Raw genomic sequence first — 16,427 nt, 5'->3', positions numbered from 1 at the left:
ACTTGTGTAGCAGCAAAATCACCCTCCTGGCTTCAGAACAAGACAAATAAAGATTTTCAGTTAAATTATTCAGTGAGTCATTTGAGAAAAGCTTGTGTAATCTCCTAATCTGCTCTTAGTGTACAAGAGCACTAGGAAAATTAATGCAGTGGATGTAAAAGAAAATTATCATTGGGAAGACAGCTGAACAGCATGGTGGAAAGTATGAATACTGGTGAGGGTGCTAGTTAGGGAAACAACAGCAAGGTCGGGTGTGATCACTCAGAAATCTCTGGTATTTTTGAAACTAGAGAGATGAGCAACATGGTGTAGGTGTGAGAACAGGCAGAACACAAGAGCAATGACAGTGCAGACACAGGATTGTCATCGTTCCTCCCTTGCTCTTTTGAGCATCATTGCTGTGAGCTGAATGAGGTGGATTACGCAACTCCATTGATAGACTTGAGTGAACAAGTCAATCCCCTGTAGAAAAAAACACAGCTCACTGACAACTTCTGCAAGATGCCCAAACTACTCCATGAATCACTCTTTCTTAACTCTAGGATAATTATTAAATTGTTAAATCAAAATATCCAAAAAATATATTAATCGTTCAAAAAATTGTCATGAGACGGTAAAAAGAAGTAGTTTAGTCAGATCCTCCAAAGAACTCAAAAAGTAAGTTTATATATGCTAATTGACACACATGCAAGAAATAAGCAGTAAAAAAGGGCAAACCACTTTAGAAAAACAACTCATTTTCAGTAAGGTTCACCTTAACTTTATCCAACTTCTAGGGAGAAATATCAGATGTGACCTGAAGAATTTGGCAAGGAAATAAAGGGATGAGGAATCCTCATCTCAAAGAGCTTCAAAGAGGTATTGGTCTATTCTTATGCTACACACACTCTTTGAATTACAGCAGTGTATTTCTAATGTATGTAGCTGGGATTAGAGTATCCAGTGTAGTCAATCAAAGTAAGGCAACTGGGGAAAAAAAGGAGTCAGAAACACTCAAACAGAAGAGATGAGAACAAAGACACCCATACAGAGCATGGCTACTTCTTTTCTATCAGTTTGATCTAATAAATGACACTACTTCCCACACAAACCTTGCCTTATTTGCATCCTTAGGTCAGCACACTTACAACACTCCTTTTAAAGAGATGTGCAGAGTGACTCACTGGTTGCTCTCAAGCCAATGCGGGATTCATCTCACCTATCTGCCACCCATCACACCGGGTAGAGTCTGGTTATTGAAACTCCTGCTGCTGCCTGGGCAGGAAGACAGCAAATTCCAGCAGCAGTCTGTGTTCCCAGTTCCCAGTGCCTGTGTTCCCAGGGAATGCACCAGTCCCTCCTGCTTAAACAAACAGCTTGAAGAACCTGCATGTACAAGACAACCTGCCATGCACAGTTAAAGTTCAATGAATCCTGCACAGGTAGCATCTCTAGAGTTATGACAGTATTCAAGCATGTCAGGATCTGAAAACAACCTAATCTACCTGCTAGGTTTACAAGAAAAATATATAATTTTAATAAAATAATAAATTCAGACACATAACCACATCCTGTCTTTATTGCCTTAAAAAATATCCACCTTTTATCTCTGCCAATGTTCAAGGCATTAGGGAAAACTCTGGAAGTCAACATACTACTGAATGTCATGATGCACAGCAAATATCATGACAGTAGTTTAATGATAGCAAACACTAAAAATATTGAAATACTTTTAATTTTTAAAAAATTAAATTTTAAATTATTAAACCATTTTGAGATTGATTATTCTTTTATCTATTTACATAAAGTTTGTATTGTACTGAAGCAGAAAGCACCAGAAAGACTATTACAAATAATTTTTTAAAAGTCTAAGCATATATGAAAAAAAGGGACTGGTAAAGAGAAATAAATATCAAAAAGGGAAAAAATATAAACAGATGCAGAAAAACATGAGTACAAAACAAGTAAATTACAGTAGTTACCTTCTTACAGATACATCCACACCCACTAAAACACAGTCTGAAGGACTAATCTTATATCCATACTTGATGCTTGTGTGGTATATTGTATGGTTTAACCTACAATTTTCAATACCTTAATTCACAGCATCTGCACATAATGTATTGGAAATAACATTTCTCCTTGTGCCTGGGGATGGAATTTCATTGCAGTTTGGGAGGGGGACATTCTATACAGGTCTTCCTGCTCCTCCTACACACCAGAGGCTCTGCTTTGTGCAAGACATTGTTTAATTAGTGTCACTCTCCTAACATTGCCCTGGTATGTCAAAACAATAATCTTACCTACAAGCACAATTGAAACATTTTAATTTTTTAACAAGTTATTTTATTAATTTCTAACCACACTCGGTTTTTTTTAGTATTCTGCTTATTTTATTTAACCTTTTTCATGTTACCCACTGTTATTTTGTAAAACTGTAAATGTTTCTGTGGCATCACCCTTTACTCCACTGCACAAGGCCAGTGAGCAAATAATTCCCACAGAGTTCTGCATAATACAAGTGGTGTTATTTGAAAAACCAGTTATGAGTTAAGTTTGTATGGCAGCTTGTACAGAAAGATGAATATTAAAAAACCATTCCCATAAGAACTCCAACAATCAGTGGTGAAAAGCAGCATTATGGTTTGTAGTTCTGTATTTTCTAATTATATACTCCCACATATTAATGAAATGCATCCATTCTTTATGGAAAGGTAAATAAACCTCTAGATAAACTTTACATTGGTCTTGTAAACAAGACTACAGCAAGGTTTTATTATGTTATTCACAAGTACACAATGTTCCACAAAAGAAAACTTATTTTGAATAGATACACACAATCCTTTTGATTCGTGTTTGCAGATGTTGCAGGAAACCAAACAGAACTAAAAGAGAAAAAACAAAATATTACTAAAAATACACACACATGTATTTATATAGCATTTCCCTGGAGTGGCAATCAGTATTTTCAGAAGGCTAATAGAAATTTGAATGCTTGAGCAATATAAAAAAAAAAAAAAGAATAACTTAGAAAAGTAGAATATTAGCTTAATTCTACCCATTTATCCTTAAACCTTGTGGCACTATTTTAGATGGCTTCCACTTTTAATGCAGAGTTTGAAAAATTTGATTTGTAATATTACACGCTATATGTTAAATATCAAAGGCTAAAAATTCTAGTAAAAGAAAATAGACTTTATATATGGCAATTATTTACATTATCTTTGTGTTTCATGAAAATATGTTCAATGAAATTATAAAATGCTTTTGTAATTACATCTCTACCCAAACAACATGAATTTGGCAGAAGTAGTGTGTTAAATACTACCCTTCAAGGGTTTGGAAACAGTGTTTTAATATTGCACAGTTTTAATATTAATATAACGTCCAACAGCACACACTCCAGAGTCATAAAATAGTAAGCTTATCATCATTAGTAATGCTTGAAAAAGAAACTAACCCAGTGCATCAGACAAGTGGCAATCTTAGAGATGGTTGACACAAATGAAATAAACTCCTCACACACGTTGGCACAATGCTGTGCTGCCTCCTGCCCCACGTACACACCAGCCAGACTCCTCACAGCTGCTCCTTCTCTCTCTCTCCATGAAAAGCACAGCCATTGTTATTTCTGTTTAAGGGATACCTTGCCAAGATTTCACATGCGGCACCTGCCAGCGTCTCTGATGTGATGAGGTGAAATCATTCACCCTGAACGCTATCCCTCCCCGGGATGGACTGAAATGCCACTTTGGTCATAAGTAAGGGGAAGGAGAAAGAGAAGTGGGGGAAAAAGGGATGGGTGGGTGGGAGGTGGGAGAGAGCAAGTAAGCACAAGTGTGCCTGTTAAGCCCTTCACAGTTTTTGCTCTCTCACACGTGTTACTTCTCACTTTGGCACAGACTGCTGGAAGTTTTCAGGCCTGAGATGTTTCTAAAGGCTGTATTATCTCTAATTAATATTATTTCTTTGCCTGTGTACCGAAAAACAAAAACAAAACCCAAAACCACTATAAGCTTTACATCACTTTCACACATGTAAGAGAACAGGACAAATTTAGCACCTCTGAAAATATCAGAAAATCATTATGGAATGTTGATTTAGCAAAAGGATGTGCAACTCTGACTAGGGAACAACTTCAAAATAATAATGCTACACAGGCAAAGCACTGTCACTGAGACACAACTGCTAGAACTAAGTCTCTGAAATTTACATGGTAATGGACTTTATGAATAATTTCAAGTGCCATTTTCATCTTAGGAGAAAAAAAGGTGTATTTTGTTGAGCTTTTAATTATTTTGAAAGAGGTCTTAAAATAAAAATCACAGTAAATATCAGGGATTAGAAGGAACTACAGTAAGCTAATAATTGTTGTGTTTTGCTTTCCCAAACACCATAAGCCCCTTTCTGCAATGTTCAATTTATCAAGAAAAAATCTTGTATTTTTGTTTCCAAGGCTTCTGACATATATAAAAACACATGTTCTCCTCCCAGCTTTCAGTGCAAAAGAGATGCCCATAAATTTGTATGAATCCAAAACTGAACTAAGAACATCATCCTAAATTGAGGTAGCACATTGATCTAAGTTTCTTTCCAAGAACTTCAGAAAGAAACTAAAGAGTTTTAAGAGTAATGTCTCTGTCAGCAAGCATTAAAACCTTTAGTGACCGACACATTCTTCCCTCTCCACTTGAACAATTTAGGAATTTGGAAGTTCTTCTTTAACTCTTCTTTTTTTCCCAAGAAAATACTGTTTAGTCCAGGCACCCTTAGGTCCTGTAGCATCTATTGCAACATCAATAATGGAATCTGGAGTCATCCACCTCAGAAATGCCAAGAGAAGGAAGTTCAGAACAGCAAAAAAAGCAAAAATACACCCAGTCACTGGACCACAGTGAGTCATTAGTCTGTCAAGTCGCTCCTTCATTGGTAAAACCACTTCATCTGCAACTCTGTCATACACCTAAACAGAGAGGAGACAGAAAGTAACATCTTAGAAACACATTGATTCTACCTCAAAAATCGGGCAGTGCTTTGTCATCACTGCACAAAATAAATGATCCATTCTTATCTACCAGATGGGACAAATATTACCCCCCAAATAAGCTCTGCAGATCCTAAGTGCTGATTTATGAGTCTTGTTCTAAATAGTTCATTCATTTATTTAAGGAGAAATATGAAACATTCTCTTATTTTACTTTTGAAGAGTCAAAAGTATTTCATTGACTAGGAAGTCTGCATAATTTGTCTCTCATGTAGTATTATACAGAAAGGGTTGAGGGTTTTAATTGATTGCATGGGTTCTAAACTCAAAGTCCCATCAGTCCCAGGAAGAGCTTGAACATGCAATTACTAGATTTTAAACACAAAGCTGGATGAACTCATAGGTGAGTTTGGCCCTATTCCAAATCTCTGTATTTGAACAATGAACCAAATCCTAATAGGCTCCTGATCTTTGTTTAAAGAAACAGTAGTTCAATTACTGCACAAAGCAAATACATGCTACTAGTGATTTATTATACATGTCAACCACAGCCAACTACAAACCCATTACAAAGCACTCCAAAAAGGCTTGAAGGACACCGTTTTTTCCTTAAGAATGTTAGACTCCATTCTACAGGTAACTTAATTTGCTAACCAAAAGCTGTCTTCTGTACAATTTAAGATCTATGCATACTTCTACCAATTCTATGACCATTTTCCTTCATGAAGTATTGGTGGGTTTTTAAGATGTTGCTTGCAGTTACAAAATCATAAAATGAATGATACTGATGCCACTTGAAAATAATAAAATAAATTGGCTGTACATGGCACTTCAAGGAGGCTTGTGAGAGATACGCAGTTGAGTGCAGTACAATCTAAGAGGCATGGGGTTCAGCTACTCTCTCCTTCCTAAAACACAGAAGGTGAAGTCAGAAGTGACACAGTTCCACAGGTGTTTGTAACATTGCTGCAGCCAACATTCTTCACTAAAGGCAGAGTTTTTCTACTGTAGTGCAGTTCTAATTCTGAAATACGATTTCAGAACTATGAAAAGAAATATTCATTACAACCACAGCTTATGTAAACTCAGCTGCATTCAGCCTTCCAGCACTGAAATACCTCTCATAATTTTAAACTATTTGTTAGCACATGGCAAAGCTTTGTCATGAATTGTTCTTACCTTGTCATACAGCTTATGCAGCACATTTTCCAGTTATGCCAGAAAAGTTACTTCATGTGAAGACTTGAACAAACAAAGAGTAGAAATCTAGCTAATAATCTAGGCTTTTCTTCAAAATATTTACCAACAGTTTATGGCATGTTAGAAAATACAAATAGAAAAAAAAACCTATCCAGGAATGTATTTGGGGAAAAAAAAAAAAAAAAAAAGCGCATTTTCTGAACCTTTTAAAACCATGTATGTTTGACAGAAAATATGCTGAAAAATTACACTGGAATATTACACAGTGAATGTGCATAGTAATATTTAAAACAAGAATTGTTTCAGAAATTTACTTTCAGAGAATTTAAAAGAAGTGATTATACATACTTTCTCAGTTCTCTCTGCTACGTTCCTCCACGTATAAAATGTCTTCACTTCTTTATGAACAGTTTCTGGAGATGGCAGAGTTCCTGATCTGAGCTGGGCAATAGCTTTTTCTAGTCCATCACACAAAGATTTCACAGAGGGCTCACACAAAATGATGAGATTTTCTGGAAGTACCTCTGGAATCCCACCAACTCTTGTACTCACCACCTTTGAAACAAACAGAAGAAATGGCATACATGCAACCTAAAAAATGAACCTGTGTGATGGCAATGCTATTACATTGTTTAAAAGAATAGGAAAATATCATGGTTTGGGAACTTGATGTGTATGTGAAATAAAGGGGTAAACCCCAGAGAAGACAAAGCATAGCAGATTACCTTCAACACTGTCCAGAATGATTCTTTGGTGCCATGATAAAACAGAAGACTTGGTCTAATGAGTGATTATGAGACACCTTTCCTGAAGGTGTCTGCCCCCGTACTCAACTAAACCTGTGTAATCCAATTTCGGACATTTCCTCCACAGTATCTCAAAAAAACTGCTACTTCTATTTGCAGAGGATAATTTTACCACATACTTAAAATTTCAGTTTCCTAGGTTACTGAACACTTGCAAAAATTTATTCATATTAATTTGAATTATTATTTTTAAAGGAAAATCAGAAATTACTAAGACTTAGATTGTGCAATCATCTCTAAACATTGGGCAATAAGAAACTGCAGAACCTCCTCACCTCTAGAGAAGAGATGGCAAGAGAATAACTACAACTAGGTAGTAATTGCTGTCAAAGGATACTCAAGAAAAAACTAAAGTTGCTCACATTTTCTATACTTACTGTAAATTAGGTACTCTTATCAGTTTTCTTAATAAGGTTTCTTTATATTTTATTGTGAAACTCTAACTCTTTATGGCTAGTGACTCAACTTATTTTTGAGTTGTCAATCTGAGTTATAAATTAGTTAGAGCTTTTACTGTTCTCTCTCTCTCCAACTTATCTTGAATTCCTACATAGGAAGACAATTTTTTTGCAGCTCCTTTCAAAGTAAACCTTTGTGAACATCAACTACCCCAAAACTCTGTACAAGAGTACATACAAAATAGTATTTTGGAGAGGCAGTCTGGCTAGTTCAGAGAACTGAGAGCAGATCTACATGTTATTCCCAATTCTGCACAAAATTCTTCTTGGAGTTAACCCTTCTGTCTCAGCTTCCAGGAGATCTGTAAATGGGCATAACATTTGCTTACCTCTGTCAAAACAGAATCTCAGATGAAATCAAATGTGATAGGCACATATTGTTTCATTGTGAAATTTGTTTAAAATGGATACATGCTTTCTAGATACTGAGATTTTTTTTTTACCTGTAAACCACAGCTTGCTGCCTCCACAATAGCCATACAAAAGGCCTCAGTGAGGGAAGTGTTGAGAAAAATGTGCCCCTGGACCAGGACATTTCTGACATCCTGGTGTTCCAAGCCTCCTAGAAGACGCACCCTGCATACAAGACGAAAAATCCAAAAAAACCCTCAGAGATAAACACCAGATTTGCACCATAATAATGCCACATATTCTGAAAAAGGTATCAATGGTTCATACTTATATAGTGGGAGAACAAAGATGGGCACCTCGGTTTAGTTTTCTCTAAATTTTTCCAGCAATGGAGAAATAGAAGACCCTACTTTTTTATTGTCACACTAAAAGAAAATTCTGAAAGTTGGTGGGAGAAGTTGCTGTTTTAATGACATTTGCCTCCAGAACACTGGTACTGAGCCTTCTAGTTCTGCAAGAAAAAATTGCTTCCTTCAGTTAATAACTAAGATTTGTCAAATGCATTATCTGACTTTTCAATGTGAGGTCTGACCAATCGAGTCAAGGGAAAAAGTTTTTAAGATACAATGATCAGGACCCATCATCTTTAAGAGATATTGGAAAACAATAAAGGGTAAAATGAGAATGATACTGACAATTTTAATTGGGGAAATCACTGACTAAAGCACAAAACAGGCAACAAAAAACCTAGAAAAGAAAACAAACAAATTGAGACTATGAAACTGTTCTTGATCCAGAAAACCCAAGAGAAATACATAAATGGCAACATTCTGGTAACATGGTAGCACCAGGGAAAGTGTTTGTAGTATGACAAGAAAGCATAAGAGACAAGCACTATGCTGAAGAGTTTCATACTGAAATGATAAATTACTAGTAGTCATCATCACATGCAATGGTACAAACAAGCTGTTAACACCTGATGCCATATGAGATCCAACATCACGGTCACAGAGAGGGGCATGATCAACTTATATCTAAGTCACCTTTCTATGACCTGAGTGATGGCTCATTGAGGGCCTATTCATAGAAATATGAATTAACTTCCTGGACCATAGTCCAGCTCTCAAAGTCTTCAGTGTCTGGTTTATCTGCCTTGCCTTAGGCCTCCAGTCTCAAGCTTTGGGGCTTATCTGGGGGAAGGAGGCAGGCAGGTCCCCACCCCTGAAGTACCTTGAAGGGTCACAGACACCCACAGAACAAACCTGTCATGTAGCTGGTATCTCTCTCGGACTTCTTCCAGTATGATTCGTTTTGGTCCTTCTCCCCCAACTAAGAAATGTAACTCTGGATATTTCTGACAGAGCTCAGGAATTATACCACTAAGCAAATCAATACCTAAGAGTAGAAAACGTAGGACAAGCCATTATTGCATTTGATTTCAGAACTTCTCATGATGTAGCCCACATCTGCAACTATATTCAGGAGCAGAAGGAGTGAAAAAAGTCTCCTGAAGACAGTTAAACTGCAGTACACAGAAATATGAAAAAAACCCCAGAGTTTGGACCTCATAGAAGAAAAAAATAGAAAAAAAAATCACTTAACCTGCTGTCACTTGATTAAATAAAAAACAATTAAAACATTTCTAACAGAATATATAGATTAGGCTCTAAATCTTATGTCCAATACGATCCAAACCTTCCATTTTACAAACTGCAGTTTTTGGTCTCTTCAGTATTACAAAGGAAACACACCTCTGAACCCAACATGTACAAAAACAAATGTACATTTCTTCTTCTTGAGCTCACTAACACAAAGCTTGGAACAGCCACCTCACCACTCCCAGTGAAAATTCCATCCATGCCACAGATACAGCCTAAGTGATACCTGACCAAGACCTCTCCAAAGTAAGAAAACCAAAACAAGCTTACATTTGATTCCCCTATTACCTTTTCTGTAAACAAGTCTGCTGACAACAACAATTGTTATTGTACTGTCATCCCTCCTCGAGGGGTCTGGAGTGAAGTCGGTGGGATCGACAGCGTTGGGGATGACAGAGACTATCCGAGGGTCCAAGGCTGCTCGCAACACCGTGTTCTCCTTACTGGTGTAGGAGACGCAGATGATGTGGTTGGTGTCACACAGGGACACCGTCAGCAGCTTGTTGGTCAGCACCGAGCTGACATCCGCGAACCCGAAGAGGGAGTGGTCAGTGAACACGGTCCGCAGCCCCATGGTCTTGGCGTGGAACAGGGCGTCGTGGGCCATGGCCGAGAAGGAGCTGTGGGCGTGCACGATGGTCACCCGCTCCCGCACGAAGATGTACCTGAGCAAGGGCAGGCTGTGGAAGAGCGTCGTGGCCGTGGACTGGTTGTACATCACCTTCAGGGGCAGGTAGTAGACTTTCAGCCCGCTGGTGAGGTAGCGGACGCCCTTGCGGTGGCCGTAGGCGTGGGTGACCACCAGGACCTTGTGGCCGCGCTCGATGAGGCACTGTGACAGCTGGTACACGTGGCTCTCCACGCCCCCCATGTTGGGGTAGAAGAAGTCCGACACCATGCACACGCTGTGCGCCGCCGGGCCTCCGCCCTCCATCCCGGGCCCGTTCCTGCCGGGGGAAGGAACCACAAGGCGCCATCACTCGCCGGCGGCCGCCCGCGACGACCCCCGGCCCCCTCAGTGTCGGCGGCGCCGCCGGGCCCACCGTGCGTCCCGCGCAGGCCGCACGCAGGGAGGGGAGGCGCCGCGGCCCCCTGAAGAGCCCAGTCCCCGCGACGGCCGCCCCGGGGGAGCGCGGGCGGCGCTGAGGGCGGGGAAGCGTGCACGTACCTGCCGGCGGCCGGCGCTCCCTGCGCGCTGCCCGGCGCCATGGCCCCATTTCCCGGTCACCGCCGCGGCCACGCCCGCGCGGGGCGGCGCCACGGCCAATCACCGCCCGGCGCGGCGTCACGCGGGAAAACCAGCGCCAATCGCCGCGCAGGACGGGGATTGGCTGCGGCGCTGCGCCTGCCTCCCCGCCGGGATCCCGCCCCAGCTCCCTGTCCCGGGATCCAGCCCCGCTCCCGTATCCTCGGATCCCGCCCCGCTCCCGGCCCGCCCCAGCTCTCTGTCCCGGGATCCCGCCCCAGCTCCCTATCCCGCCCCAGCTCACTGTCCCGGGATCCCGCCCCAGCTCCCTGTCCCGGGATCCCGCCCCGCTCCCTATCCTCGGATCCCGCCCCAGCTCCCTGTCCCGGGAACCAGCCCCGCTCCCTATCCCGGGATCCCGCCCCAGCTCCCTATCCCGGGATCCCGCCCTGGGATCCCGGCCCCGCTCCGTCCCGCTCCTGGCCCCCCGCATCCCGCTGTCCCGCCCCGCTCCCGGCGCCGGACACCGAGGGCACGGCGCTAATGCAGCAGCGATGTCCTTGCTGTAGTGGGAAGTCCCGTACGGTTGTTGTCAAAAAAGTGTAGTACGGAGCTACTGAAAGAAGTGACATAAATGCCGTATAGGGATGGGATTGCCTCAAAATTCCAAAGGCTTTGCTCTGCCCCCAGTGGAGAAGTTCTTCTGGTGTGTGGAGCTGGAGCTCCCGAAATGTTCTAGATCTTCTGCCACAAGTGCTGAAAGCTTGCTGTCTCTAAATAAAAAGTAATTTCAAAACCATGATTTTTATAGACAGTCCGGGAACTTGAACACTGGGAAAGGAGCCGGGTTGACGTCACTTGGCTGTGTATTCCTGGTCTCCTTAAGGAGCCTTACCATCAGCCTTTTTTACAGCTCAAACACTGTCCTGACTGCTGCTGGCTGCCAAGAAGGGTGTTCATGCCTTTCCTGTATGTTCCTAAAATTATGTTTGGCAGTTCCTTCTTCTTGCCAAGATTTCTGATACGAATTTTGTCAGATTTGAGTCTGTCATGGCTCCTATGCAAATATGCTTGTTGTGAGTGACAGTACAAGCTGACCTAGGCTGGAGTTCTGGCTGGATTCCTGTTAGATTGAAGCTTGGACAGATGTGGTTTGGAGACACTGATCCCAGGAAGGACTAAGGAGGAAATAAGGCACATCATTCTGGGGACTGAAAGATCTGAAAACCTCTACTATGTTGACTAAGAAAAGCATTGCTCATTGATTGAATTTTTTCTCATGTGTTCAGGAAGATGGGACCAGCACTGGCAAATATGATTTCATCATCAGGTGGTTCTCTGGAGTGAATTTCAGGATGAGAAGCTGAGTGTGAGGCCAGAAGAGGGGAAACTTCTCACCAGCAACAGCAGGGTGTGAAAGAAGAAGAGTTGGAGAAGCTGGAGTTTGTAGGGATTCTAGTTCTCAGAAGGAACTGTAGCCTGAGTTTAAAGCTGTGGCCTTCAATTACTTCTAGGAAAAAGGCACCAAAGTAGTGCCAGGAGACGGAGGAATTCACTTGGTGGTTCTCCAGTGCAGCACCTCATGTGAGCTCTGGTAAATTGTAGTGGTGACCTCCCTTGCTGTTACACTGCCCTGAAGAATCAAGCTGTCAAGTCACTCCAGTTTTAGCTGTCAGGAAAACAATGCTTATGGTTTTAACTATTTTGAAATATATATATTTTTTAGATTAGTTCTTTGTGTGTATTCTCTAGAGAAGCTGTAATTCTTGGTATGCAAACTCAAAAAATCCAAAGAGAAATCGTAAGTGGTACATGACATAGCAGCCACTTTCTTTCCTGGCAGCTGGTCATTGGCTCTGGATGTCTTTCTGAAGGAAGTCAGGGATTGTGGCCAACCTTCATGCCTTTGGCCTGGCACGTTGGCTTTGGTGGTCTGACATCTGTGTTCTTCATTAAATGTGTCTGGTTGAGCTTAATGTCATTCTTGTCAGAGGTCCAGTAAATCCCCCTGTATTAGCAGCCTTCTCCTGTTGACATGTTCAAGGGAACTTGAAAAATTTGTCATCCAAGGAGCCTAGGACAAACCTTAATGGAAAGGAAAGGAATCTTTGCCACTACCAAGTTGAAAAAGGTGCTGCTAAATTTTGTCTCCACAGCTGGTTCACAAGGATGGGATAACATTCACTTTACACTGACTTTGGTGTTGTGTTGTGTATTCATATAATGGTCACAGATCCTGGTCATATCCAGAGTCTATCTTGGCCTGATCTGAGGTGAAGCCCATACTGAAGAGACCAACAGCTGAAGAAAGAATCAAATTTTCTTACTTTCTAAATCCTGCACTCAGTATATTCACTCCCTCACTTAGAGCACATACAAGGTCAGAGTGAGACTGTAGGATAAATAGAGTAGAGAGTAAAGATGTAAAACCTGTGACAGCAGAATAATTGCCACTTCCAAGCCTGGTCCTTGAATGCTCTCTAAAACATCTCATAAATTGAATTAATGGAGAGAGAAGATGGAGGACACTCCAAGATTCCTGTGTCTTTGTTCAGGTAGCAGATGTCATTGGGCCTCAAGGAGACCTCTTCAGTGTTCTTGAAAATACAGGAAAACTTTCTGCCAAGTACTCTGCGCTTTCAACTCCCACTCAGCCTCCTCTCAGGCTGAATTTGCCACTCTATCCCCCAGCCTGTTGGGTGACATTGCTCTTATTCCATGTTGGTATGGAGCAAAGACTGTCACTGTTTGGTGAAGTGGCTAAGCTGGTGTATTAAATTAATGCATTTATTTACACTCAATAAGCCTAAAGCATGCACATTTATTATTAAAAACAATAGTAACTGACAAAAACAAGCTATCAGTTATTCACAAAAGAGCTGTGAAGCAGTGCTGCTCTGGGGCCTGATGCTGTGACAAGGGAGTCACAGTTCTCCTGGAAATCTTATGACATGGAATAGTGGTGTGAGACTGCACAACTGGCTTGAAGTGAAGGACATTTCCTTTTCATGCTCCAGGAAAGCAGAAACTGTTGGAAACCACAAATTAAGTACATGAGTGAAAAATAGTACTGCTGAATGGGGAACTGTGGCCTGTAGATGTATCATAAACAGAGACTGGTTGGTGAAACCAAATAGGACAGCCAGAGACAGCCCAACACCTTGTTTGAATAATGACAGCGTTTGCAGTTTTTGATCCTGCTGGAATTAAGTAGGCTCCAGAACAAAGAGGAAAGCAGTATTTGGAATTGTTCCTCTGAAGAAAGAGGACTAATTGTCCTTCCATTTAGTTTACTTTTACAGGGTAGAGCTGAAGAGCCAGTCACTTCTAAGATTCCTGCACAGAGGGAGTGAGTGTCCAACAGTCTCCCTCAGCAGCTGTTTTTTGCTGCTAGGAAATAGCAACAGGATCTATTAGATTTCTGTAATACCATAGAAAGGTTGGTTTTGCCTGGTTTCTACCACATACAGCCAATCTTATTACCTGGCTGGAATATCTCCCATTAAGCAGCCAGGAAAAATCATGGTTTTCTCATTCAAGCACCTGGGTTTTACTATTCACGGAATCCCACAGAAGCTTGCTGAAATTACATGTTAATGTACTTCTAAAATACAGGTTTCAAGTTGAAGGCTTAACAAACCACAGTGCTGTCTGTGAAGGAAATTACCACTAAACGCAAACTGGAGAAAGGGCTTCTTTTCTTGAAGCCAGATTTCTCTCTCAAATGCCGGAAAATAAGTTGGTTTTCCATTTTACAGACACTTCTCCCTTCTAAGCAGTTTGGAATTGATCAGTGGGATATGAATTTGCTAGCAGAAAGGAGAAGTTGATTGGCAAGGCTGAAGGCTGCGCGTGTTAGCTCTCACATGTGTGTGATCTGTGCCTCTCATGCATGCCCTGAGGTCTCAATCACTTGGTCATCCTCTGCATGTTACAATGCTCTTCCACCCCAGAGCCCAGAGTATTCCCTTCCCTGTCAAATCAGGTCAGTGAAGGTGAAGAAGAGCATGAGGGCTTGGGAACAGTCAAAGGATATACACCAGGAGTAGCTTCCAGTCCTCTGGGCTAACAAACAAGTTACATCTCTTAGCAGGACACAGGACAGGACAGCTGTATTTGCAGTATTCTCAGTAATCCTGAGAAGAATCTCTGAGAAGAATCCTCTTTTACACCACCTGCCAGTGAGTCATTCACCACTGCCATGCAGGATCCATTCCAGTACCTGCACACTTGGTCTCTGCTCCTTCCTGGTCCCTAGCAGGAGCAGTCATGGCAAACAAAGCCTGGATGGTGCCTGTCTTCTGCCTTCCCAGAAGTTCCTGTTTAAGTACTCCTCAAATAGGGCAGAAAAAGATTCCTGAGCCCACAATGCAAAGTGGTGTCTGTGCTTATCCTGACATTTTAAATCTGTCAGAAGTTGGTTTTGTAGTGGCAGACCCAGGGGATTCTGTCCTTCAGCCAGCATACCACTACTATCAACTCTCTAACAAGCCATCTGACTAATTTGACAGAAATACAGTTCTGCCTTCTGCCTTCTACAGTTCTAAATCAGTCTGATTTAGATCAAATGATTTACAGTAACACACAGGTCTGGTGTCAGTTATGAAGCCACAGCATATTGACCACACTAGACTTGGTTCTTCTTTCCTTTTTTTTTTTTTTTTGTCAGCTTTACTAGATTTTACTGTCTATTTAGTTGCAGATCTGTTTCTGCTTTTGCAACCTTGGGGCCACACCAGAGTACTTTAATCCTGATGCATCAGCTGTGCTAGAAGAGAAGGCCTGTTCTAGAGGTCTTTTGTTTGTATCTTTAAAATTGATTTTAAGACAGTCTTAAAATCTCCTGGCAATTTATGTAGAGTTCTATGAGTTGGCACAAACTGGAGTGGCAGAACTGTCGGGTGGGTTTCAGCTTTAAAATGGGTTTAACTGAAAGTTGAGTGTGTTGCTGAAAGAGAAAAAAAGGTGCAGTGACAACAGTAGATGGAGCTATTGGAAACTTAAAATGTGTTCATCCTTGTGGTGCTGCAAAATATCTCTGTGCAAAGCTGAAGAACCTTAACTTGGTATGTTTTATTTCTTACTAGTAATGCCCATACCCACAAATGCTCCAGAACATTTTTAGCATTGTTCTCTGTAGTCATTATACCAAATCGAGTACTACTGTCTCTACAGTTTGAATTTAAAGGAAAATGAGTTTCTTATAAAAAAAAAGCATGAACTATCTATAGTTCTATACATTGATACTGTAATTAACTCTATATTGATAGTTTGAAACCAGATTTAAACTGTAAGACAAGAATAATTAACTTCAATTATACTTTAAAATCCATTAGATGAAATAAGGGTTTCTTTAAATTGATACTATTACTGTAGCCTTGAATATCTACAGATAAATACAAGGTAAGGTCTATGGAGGAAGAAATAATTTTTATTTGATTGTTAGAATTGAGAAGACTCAGAGAGGCATGAAAACCATTCTTGAGGTGTGAAGCAGAAGCCACAGGGTTTGGGGCTGGAAGGTGCTGCTCTGAGTTAAATGTAATTGATGTGGAGCAGGGCAAGGTGAAAGGTGAATGTACTTGAGGGGACAGGTAGAGAAGTGTAGGCATTCTTAGCTCTGAAAAGTTTTAGGAGTGAGCTGTGGATAGATTTAAAGTGGGATGCACAGGGAAATGGAGGAAAAAAGAGACTGCATGACTTTAAAGGGATTTTCATGATATGCCTTCATAACTCAGCTACAGGAAAATATTGATGTTTATTGCAAAGACAATTTGATAAGAAGCATTGCATAGTTCTTGTGGA

General features: G+C 41.1%; 1 protein-coding gene across 1 annotated transcript; it reads right to left on the bottom strand.

The window, feature by feature from the left end:
• Positions 1-1,540: 1,540 nt before the first annotated feature.
• On the bottom strand, positions 1,541-10,669 carry PIGA (phosphatidylinositol glycan anchor biosynthesis class A). Its single transcript, XM_053971519.1, has 7 exons — positions 10,605-10,669; positions 9,725-10,383; positions 9,041-9,173; positions 7,871-8,003; positions 6,512-6,718; positions 4,638-4,942; positions 1,541-2,864 (listed from the first exon to the last, which is right to left on the bottom strand). Exons 1-6 carry the CDS (start codon positions 10,643-10,645, stop codon positions 4,679-4,681), a joined length of 1,437 nt encoding a protein of 478 aa, XP_053827494.1. The 5' UTR covers positions 10,646-10,669; the 3' UTR covers positions 1,541-2,864; positions 4,638-4,678.
• Between the last annotated feature and the right edge of the window lie 5,758 nt (positions 10,670-16,427).

Source organism: Vidua macroura, chromosome 2 (genome assembly GCF_024509145.1).
Source record: "Vidua macroura isolate BioBank_ID:100142 chromosome 2, ASM2450914v1, whole genome shotgun sequence".
Taxonomy (NCBI): domain Eukaryota; kingdom Metazoa; phylum Chordata; class Aves; order Passeriformes; family Viduidae; genus Vidua; species Vidua macroura.
The sequence above is the reverse complement of the archived record's forward strand: the minus strand, read 5'-3'. Positions and strand labels throughout refer to the sequence as shown.

What these genes read in the sequence shown, in the direction of transcription:
- PIGA (XM_053971519.1), bottom strand. Translation starts at nt 10,645, where the DNA reads ATGGCGCCGGGCAGCGCGCAGGGAGCGCCGGCCGCCGGCAG. An exon ending in AGATACCAGCTACATGACAG is followed by an intron (nt 8,004 to 9,040) that starts GTTTGTTCTGTG and finishes TCTTGTATGCAG; the next exon opens with GGTGCGTCTTCTAGGAGGCT. An exon ending in CAGCAAGCTGTGGTTTACAG is followed by an intron (nt 6,719 to 7,870) that starts GTAAAAAAAAAA and finishes TTTGTTTCAAAG; the next exon opens with GTGGTGAGTACAAGAGTTGG.